Source organism: Electrona antarctica (assembly GCF_951216825.1).
Source record: "Electrona antarctica genome assembly, chromosome: 12".
Lineage (NCBI taxonomy): Eukaryota > Metazoa > Chordata > Actinopteri > Myctophiformes > Myctophidae > Electrona > Electrona antarctica.
This window is the reverse complement of record NC_136793.1, coordinates 31,312,138-31,322,137: the sequence shown is the minus strand read 5'-3', so window position 1 is coordinate 31,322,137 and position 10,000 is coordinate 31,312,138. Positions and strand designations below refer to the sequence as shown.

General features: G+C 45.3%; 1 protein-coding gene across 2 annotated transcripts in view; it reads right to left on the bottom strand.

Annotated features, from left to right (window-relative positions):
- ebf2 (EBF transcription factor 2) overlaps positions 1–10,000 on the bottom strand; it is a 34,158-nt gene that overhangs the window by 19,625 nt on the left and 4,533 nt on the right. For both annotated transcript variants that reach the window (XM_079516256.1, XM_079516257.1), the window contains exons 3-6: positions 9,210–9,273; positions 6,688–6,743; positions 6,491–6,564; positions 4,669–4,737 (exon numbers count right to left, since the gene is read on the bottom strand). In XM_079516256.1, the coding sequence (XP_079372382.1) occupies positions 4,669–4,737; positions 6,491–6,564; positions 6,688–6,743; positions 9,210–9,273 (263 nt within the window). The remainder of the gene's footprint in view (positions 1–4,668; positions 4,738–6,490; positions 6,565–6,687; positions 6,744–9,209; positions 9,274–10,000) is intronic.

Sequence of the window (10,000 nt, the reverse complement as noted above, 5' to 3'; positions counted from 1 at the left end):
GTGTGTGTGTGTGTGTGTGTGGGGGGGGGGGGTTAGCCATATTGATGACATTGGAAAATTCTCATTGATTATTCCTCTTTTCTCTGAGCACCGGCTTGTTAAGAAAGACCCCTCTTAGAAACACGATCAATTAGTGAGATAGTGCTTGCCATTGATCTGTACCCCCCCTTCCCTCCCTGTAAGGTTCCTGCCTCACCATGGATCCCTCCCACCTCTCCTTATGACCAACTATTGATCTCAGCTTTCTAGCCAAATATAAAAGCACTGAGAACTGGCTCCAACGCACCACATCTGCCCTTCCTACAAAAACTAATACTAATACTGACATCTGCCTGTCTCCATTGTAAAGTCACTTGTAAATACAGAGGCCAGCTTAGGCCAGGACTCATATAGTTTCTTATAGGTCGGAGGTCAGCATGGCAATAATACCACCATTAACAGACCTATCAGTGTGGATATTGAGGAAAACTCTTCAGGATAGACTAGAGCTTGTCTTTCCAGCACTAAGACAGAGTATCAGAAATAACAAAATCACACCTGTGTGAAGTGAGGGACGCTCTTATCATCGTACATCATCATGACATAACATGTCGATTTGCTCAGACACATATGACATAAATTCTCCATTCATTGTCTATGGCATTTAATGTTTATGTTAGGACAAAGATCTACACTATAGCTGAATATAGGAGGGGCTAGCACCCGTCAAAAAAATCACACTTGTGTGAAGTGAGGGGCGCCCTTATCATCATACATCATCATACATCACATTCCGTGCTCAGCCATCATCACAAAAGTCATTCCGGCCAATAACGTTTGGCATCTTCACTTCTCTGCCCTCACTTTTATCTTCAGTGTGTACTTTGCTCAGCCAATCAAAATATCGCTATGATGTGATCAGCCAAGTCAATGTTTGTGTTCACACAAAACCGGAAAGCTGGGCATAGGAGGGGCTATAGCACCCCTCAAAAATATCAGCATCACTTTAAAAATCACACCTGTGTTAAGTGAGGGGCGCTCTTATCATTGTACATCATTATTTCATTTTCAATGTGTAGGACAAAAATTGCCAATTTGCTCGTCTACATATGACGTAAATTCTCCATTCATTGTCAATGGGAATTTAATGTTTAAATCTACACTATAGTTGAATATAGGAGAGGCTTGCGCCCCTCAAAAATTACACTTGTGTGAAGTGAGGGGAGCCCACAGTATTTATATCAGCCACATGATGTGTTATGTCATACTTTAGTGCCCTAAATAAACATTAAAGTCCATAGACTGACTTGGCTGGCAAACGATTTATGTCATAAGTGCTCTAAACAAACATTGTAATATCCTCAAAATCCATAGACAGCATTGGAGGGGCTAGTGCCCCTCAAAAAGGTTACCCGATTTGCCAGGCAGTCACATATGTTATTAATAGAACAGGTACAAGTCCTGACCTATATTGTAAGTGTTCATTTTGTGCCATTTGCACACTCTTTGGAGTTAAATTAACACCAAAGATTTTTACTGTATATCTAAGACTAATATAATAACAAAACTGCCATAATGTATTGAAATACTCTTCCACGAGCAGGAAACACTTGTAAGAATAGCTAGTGAGGATTTATGATGACAAGCACAACAGAGCAAATAAATCAATGAATCAATCTATCGCTCAATCAACCAACCAATCAGTGAGCTAGCCAGTCCATCCATCAAAGATAAGTGATGTCCTCCAAAGAAGGAAGTCCGACCAAAAAAAAGAAGAAAAAAAAAAGAGCAACTGCAAAACAAGACAACGACCCTGGAGCCAATGGGATGTTAGGCAGGGTGAACCCAACCCACAGCAACACATGGGCAACTTAAAAAGTCATCTCTCTGTCAACGATCGCCCTTGCCTCCCTTCAACCCCCCCACCCCTTCCCAACGGATCAGCTGTGATCTCCTCTCTCCCCTTTCACTCAAATCAGGATTAGGGAGAAGGGGGGAGCGTAGCAGAAGGAGAAGGAGGGGTGGGGGGAGTATAGGGGGGGGGTGAAAACCGAAACAATATGGAAAGGAGATTAGAAAAGAGGGGGTTTGGGCCGTTTGGGGAATTGCAAACTCCCATGTGCTTGGGTAGGTGTCCTAATGACACTGCCTAATTATTGCAAAATTAGACAGGCTAAGAGAGAGGGAGGGAGGAGAGGGGAGGGAGGGCATTGGAGGAGAGGTTGGCAACATGAAGGAGAGGGGATAGAGAGGAGGAAGAAGGAAATAGGGGTTAAGAAAAGTAATGCTTAATTTATGTCATCGTACAGTGGTGTCGTGCACCGGAAATAGCAGATCCACAATCTCGAAAGGTCGACACGTTGTGATCTTGTAAATAGCCAATCTCTTTTGGCATGCGACACGTAGTACAATGAAGTATAAATCACACTTACAGGAGTTTGAGAGGACAGCCATATACTGTATAGGTGAACTAAAAATACAGCTTAGGGAGGGAGGGAGGAAGAAAAGGAATAGAAAGTGATGTCTGGGAAGTAGGAGCGGGTGGGCCCCAATGCACTGCATGTTAATTGGAGAACAGGTGTTGGGGCTGGGAGCAGGAGGCTGATTACTGCAGCCACAGAAACAGACTGTCTCCTCCAGACACACATGCACGCACGCACACACGCACACGCACACACACACACACACACACACACACACACACACACACACACACACACACACACACACACACACACTCACACATGAATAATTTAGGATCCAAGTACTGACTGGGGGAAAAGGTCAGTTCAGGGGTCACAGAGACACATAGACAATCTCACATATACATATACATAAATAAACATAGGTGGAACCCCCACATACACAGGCATGAAACATGCATGAAAGTATACAGAAATTCAAAGGTGTTCAATCCATGCAACATTTTTGCTCCAGGAAATAGACTGTGTATACATGCATGGAAACAACCAGTAAAATGCACATTGGTGGCACGAAAGGACACAGTGCTACAGCGCAACAAAATTCCTCTCGGCTTATCACAAATTAGCTGGCTGCTAAAAGGCTCGCTCCCTAAGGGAGGACTCCATGGGCCCTGGCAGGAGGGAGAAGCCTCCACTGGGGAGGGATATGCCCAGCGTGATTAGTGAGTACAGTAGGTCAATGATTCCATTTAAATCAATCCTTCCAGCCACAACATCAGCCTGCATCAGCCAGTCACACAAGGATAAATAGATCTCCCCCTGTCCTGTCCTCAGTAGCCCGGTGCACCAGTACTCATGAAGTTATGTCAAGGAGGTTATAGAAGTAGACGCAGGGTGATGGTGGGTGGGGATGGGGGGTTTGATGGACATTGGGAAAGTAATGTGCTAAATGAGAAAAGCAGCTGTTCCAAAGGCATTCTGGGAAAATCCAAAAGACAACAGTCCCGATTTTTCCGTTATATGAAAACTATCTTCGGCAGAGATCCTCTGAGACACACTGTCAACAGCCAGCCAGCTTGAACCGAACAGAACGAGAACGAAAGAGAGAGAGAAAGAGAAATAGAGGGAGGGAGAGACAAAAAGAGAGAACGAGAATCATAGAGACAGAAATACTGAAAAGAGAATGGATTCCATTTGAAAACGAGTTTTCTGGACAGACAACTGGAACGAGGGAAGGTGGAGGGGGAGGGAGAGAGGTGAAGCAGGAAAGAGGAAACGAGGAAGAGTGAGGGAAAAGTAAAAAGTGATGAAGGTTGAACAGATGACATCATAGAAAAAGTATTTTACACAAGGTCTGTGTGAACATTCATCACGGCGGTTAATGCCGGACAGACCACTGTGAGATCTCCAAATCCCAGGGACGTGGAGGCCCTCACACACGCCGATTACGGCCACGGTCACCCTCTCTAAAAGCCTGATAACTGACTGTCAGGAGGAACATTTACTACACATGTGAGCCCTCACACAGTATGCCAGACCCTCCACATGCTCCTATACTCTCAGAATATCTATGTTTTTTTGTTTTTTTTAGATGGTCGATAAGTGACCGAAATTGAAAGACGGCAAACAGAGAGAGATGGCAGAGATAACAGTGTAACTGAAACCAGACTTGTACTGAATTGTAGCACTGATGCATTGATACTCTGTTGTAGGAATGTTGACTGATGAGGACCCTACATTAATTTTTACATGAAACAGACATAGGCACAAACAGAGATGCATGCATGAGCAATTACGCTCGCACGCACGCACGCACGCACGCACGCACGCACGCACGCACGCACGCACAGATTTTGGTCAAAATAGTAAACATCTACAACTGTAAACACCTATTCACCTATCCCCCTCCACGCACACACCGCATACATTGACGTTCAGTCATTTTCTTTCTATAACTCTGCTGCTCTTCACTGGCAATAAAACCAACAGCTGATTTGAGACATCTCATCACAGAAACAAGAAGTTCTGGGTCTCTGCCTTCACACTAAACCATAATCTCTCTCTCTCTCTGTGCTCTCTCACTCACTCACTCACTCACTCACTCACTCACTCATTCACCCACCCACCCCTTCTCTCACTCGCTCTCCCTTATTTCCCAGTATGTTTACGGAAATAAGGAAATGTGTGGAGGCTGTGTGTTGTTTTTATAAAGGTGTTTATAGGTGAGTGGGTACAGGCATTGTTCATGGTTGATTTTTGTGCTTACCTGTCAATGATGACCGGGTCAGAGGGCGTCTCATTGCGGTTTCCACAACTTTTCTTCTCACAACAGCGGCTATGATTGTGCAATTAAACAGAGAGAGAAAACAAGACAAGTCAGTGATTTAACCAAAATAGAGAAACACCAATCATTTGTCTAGCCAATGTCATGCACACACGCGCACACACACACACACACACACACACACACACACACACACACACACACACACACACACACACACACACATGTGCACACACACACACACACACACACACACACACACACACACACACACACACACACACACACACACACACACACACACACACACACACACACACACACACAGGCCCAGACTGCTTTTCTGCCGTCGGCGGAGATCCAGGAGCCACACAAAGGAGGCAGGAGAGGGGAGGGGAGGAATAGACAAAAGAATAAAAGAAAGAGGGAGAAAAGGTACAACAACACACCCTACAAACAGTGAGAGACCATTCACAAGTGAAAAGCCAGCCAGGCAATCTGTCACATTGATTTCAGAATCAAACTCAACCCCCACTCTGCCCCACTGCGTACACGCGCGCGCTCTCTCACTCACACACGCTCACACACGCTCACACACACACACACACACACACACACACACACACACACACACACACACACACACACACACACACACACACACACACACACACACACACACACACACACACACACACACCCCGTCTCTCAACATCCTACAATTCGTCAGCAGTCCTGTCCGAGGATCCTGCTGGCCAACCAGCCGCCCCCCCACCCCCTCCCAAGTCCCCTGCATAACAAAAGTGCCCCCACCCCTAACCATCTGCCACCCCTACACCTCGCCTCACCCCTCTCGTGTCCCAGCTTGGCCCTGCCCTGCCCCCCTACGCCCCCCTGTCAGACGGCCTCACTCCCCAGCTGTGACGCTTGCCCTCTGCCTTCTCGGCTCTGTTATTAGCCAGCTGTGAGTCACATTCGGGCATCTGCTGGCCGCACAATGGCAAAGCCTACTCGGTCTTAGCCCCTCTTCCCAGGCACCAGCCCCCTGTCCTTTCCCCTGCTGGCGTCAAAAGTTTGGGTCACTGCCCCACTTCCAGTCCACTCTCTCTGTCCACCCACGCTTTTAGCCACTTTCAACCTGGTGTCTCTACTTTTGGGAATGTCTATAGGTGAGCATTTATGGAAACATGATGAGTAAGCCAAATTATGGACTAAATCAGTTAACAAGCTACTGTATAAAGATTGGAGTTGTACCACTGCTTTTATCACAAACAAAATCTTGAGAAAGCTCCTCCACACGGTTAAGCATGGACTGCTGGGGGTGCTTGTAGGGGAGAGGAAGTGCAGTGCTCCCCTAATGTGTGTCTGATACTGACAGTCACAGGAGGTCTGACACCAAAGCTCCAGGCCTGAGCGGAGCTCCAGGAAGAAACAGGAGCTGGCCAGGGACATGTTGTGTTACAGCAGAAAGCAGCAGGGCTCTACCACTGTAGCAACCACGATGATAGGCAGGCGAGACGTACAGTCCAAACCCACTTGTTTTTTTGGAACAGTAGGGCTTGGAGCATTGCCCAAAAACCACATGTCAGACTCATTGAGAAAAGCCAGAGTGATGGAGAGTAATGGATACTTGGATTGTGTGTGTGTGTGTGTGTGTGTGTGTGTGTGTGTGTGTGTGTGTGTGTGTGTGTGTGTGTGTGTGTGTGTGTGTGTGTGTGTGTGTGTGTGTGTGTGAGAGAGAGAGAGTGTGTGCATGCATGCTTGTGTTTGTGTGCATGCGTGCATGTGCGCAAAGGTGACTCACCTGCACATGACCTCATGTGTGAGCAGAACTCTGCACATTTCTGGATTCTTGTTCTGTCCCTCATACGCTATGGGCTGAGAAAGGAGGAGAAATTAGAAATGGGAGCGATTCAATTTCATGTACAATAAATCAGATTCTGGTTAAGTACATATACATGTAGTTCAGATGCCCTCATGAAGACTAACATAGAAACTAACCTGTTTAGTGACAGAGTCAATAAGTCGTGCATAAAGATCCTGTTCTGTGCGAACCCCTGCAAGACATAGGAAAAAAATCATATGGTTAGTGCCAGGTTGTTATGATGAACTAAAGGTCCAACTTCAATTATACATGGAAAATATATTAGTAAGCTGAACAAAACCTAATACTATCAAAACATAATACTTTAATAACTGCCTATAAAGCTTACCAGAAACAGAATAAACATTAAAGAATGACCAAACTATATCTATAATGAGGCCGATCTCACCCAAACGCGTTGAAATATCACGTATTGGCAATTCCGTACACGCCTAGAAAACAGAAAGATCCGTACATTATTGCACTACTACAGTTTTGACTGCTACGGAGGCGTGGCTTTCACTAGTATAGACTAGAGGGTATGCACGTGACATCATCATCAAACCAGGAAGTGCAGGAAGGCCTACTGAGTGGCAAAAAACTACTTTCTGACCTTGACAGCCCATACATCCACACAGAAAAGTCATATCTGATTGCATTAAACAACGTTAAACAATGTTAAACACACTTTGCATGTTACTTTGCCACTCGATTTGCCACTCGATGTGTCATTCACTTTAAGCATGCGCATACCCTCTATTGTATGTACGGAATTGCCAATCCGTGCTATTTCACCGTGTTTGGGTGAGTTCGGGTTTGACATTATTTACGATTGGGTTACTACCGAACTGCACAACGTTCGACACGGCACGTTCTCGTGGCTCAAGTTTGGTAGAGACGGCGCCCCCTCCGTCACAGTCTATAGGGAGGATTTCAGTGTAATATGTACGGATTTGGGGGTTTTCTAGGCGTGTATGCCAATCCATGCTATTTCTCTGTGTTTGGGTGAGACCGGGTTGCTATAATAAGACTACACTGAGACATGACCAGCAATGAATTATTGTGCATCTATCTATTTATAATTTGTTTCTTTCATATAGGCTACAATAAAGCACAATAATAAGAATAAGAATCACAATAAGAATCACAGTAAAGTCCAAAAAAAAAACTCAGATGGGAAAGGAAGCAGGATGATTTCTCACAAAAGCACTGGACCCTGTCAACCCAAACACTGGGGGATAAAACTGGTATGCAGTTCAGATTTTGTTTTTTAGTGTTTCTGGGGGAATATAAAGTCATTTGATGTATGAACGATTATTATTAGTCATGCTCTGGCTCAAAGCCAAAATGTAGAATCTACAGTAATTCTCATAAAACTGTCAAACTGTCCTTTCACTGTGGCTGTCTTCCTGTGCTTAACTCCACAGACCCTGTCTGCCAGGAGACTACAGTTACACCCCAGCAATGTCACTTGTTCAGCAAATATTCGGTAGTGACACCTGTACTTTGAAATGAGTCAAACTCAGAGGCTTTATTTCTCCTGTGTTTAACAATTTCCTCATCCTGGGCTGAAATTCACACATGCAGAGAGGCATATTATGAATCGCTTCCTAAAGTACAAGATGCTTTATTAGTAGTTTTTATGGTGTAGAAAGCAGTGTTTTAAAAAAATGTGTTCCTCTCATCAAAGTCTCGATCAAGATGCCTTTGATATGGCTTGAGGGAAAGGGGGTGAGATGAGGGGGTACAGAAGAAATGCTGTGCTGTTCACATGTATGTACATTTGTGTGTGTGCGTGTGTGTGTGTGTGTGCGTGCGTGCGTGCGTGCGTGCGTGCGTGCGTGCGTGCGTGCGTGCGTGCGTGCGTGCGCGTTCATTATTTCGTGCATGTGTGAGTGCCTGCATGCGTGTTGAAGGGGTTTGAGGGGGTTGCTGTGGAACACGTCTTTTATCTTATCTCCCATGGGTGCCACAGCGATGGCAGAGTAGGGGCAGCAGTGGCTCATGGGAACCAAACCTCTCTCTGTATTTCCTATGTGATGTTGAAACACCACGGGGGGCACAAAATGTACCTAATTTCCCTACATAATATGTGCCCGGAAGTGGCTTCTTTCATATAGTGCAGATTCAATGATCAAATGATGAGTGAATGATACACTATAATTTACAAGCATCCTAGAGCGGTGTAAAGAGGGTACCTGTCCCTGCGAGGTGGAAGGAGAGAGGGGTGCGTGCACATAAGTAAGAATGTTTTCCAATTGCCAGTGATACAAACATTAAACTCTAGAAAGTGCACAGATGCACTCTATAATTTTTTTCCCTTTTTTTTCAAGGACCCGCAGTTCGATATGCATTAAGCCACAGGCCACCTCAACGACTAAGATTATTTTCATTTTATCTCCGAGACCGCAATTTACACTGTAAAATCCTCATTATTTATTTAACTCAAAGAGTGTACACATTTGTATACTCTCTGTGCAGACCTGTAATGGTCCATTTCCTAACTGTCAATCATTTAGCTGGGGACCCCTGGGGGACCACCAGAGGAGGTTACATATTGTGTGGTCCCCTGACCACACAATAAGATCCATTGGTATACAATCAACAAGTACGGTCTCCTCAAAGGCATTTGATGGTTTGGTCGTGTGCAGTTTCTTACCATTGCTGTAGAGGAGCTGTAACTTGTAGTGAGTGCCGTTGTTGGTCTTTTCGCCCGTTTGCTCCTTGAACGTGAAGGACAAAGACAGAGAGATGCAGAGCATACAGTTAAGCACTTTTGGGGTCACAGTCACATACTGCTGGGTCTCCCAAGCACAGTTAAGCATGGTCAGAGTCCCATAATCCTTCGGCTTGCCCTTCCCTTGGAGCAGCGTAGAGAACAGAGGGCCGTAGGCTAGGTTCAAAGCCCATATGGGAACTAACATAGTGTTCATGAGCCACGTGCTTAACCTTGAATTGGTTTCTCTTTTTAGAGGTTTAACTATTGTGTGTATTATGAAATCCTAAAGCTCTGTGATCAAATACGGTAGTCATCAGCCAAGACGTTTTAAACTATATGCATGTGTGAATGTTTGCGTGCACGTGCTCACCCGCACCCATCTGTGTGTGTACGTCGAATGTTTTTTCGCAAGTGGAAAGTACTGTACTGTGAGAGTGAGCAGCAGTCGACCTTGACGGAGAAACTTCCTTTCCTCCATCGCTCCTTCCCCCAGGCTCTCCACTACCATCTCTCTCTCTTTCTCTCTCTCTCTCTCATCCCCCCTTTATTTCTCTTTCTCTACCTCTACTGGTCTTTCTCTAAGTGGTCTCAGAGGAATGCTCTCTGGTCCAATAACCCAGGAGGCCAGCATCATAGAGAAGAGAAAGAGAAAGAGGGAGAAAAGAAAGCGTAAGGATGAGGGGCGGTGGGGGGTGTAAAGAAACTAAGAGATAAGCAGACAGTTGCGAGAC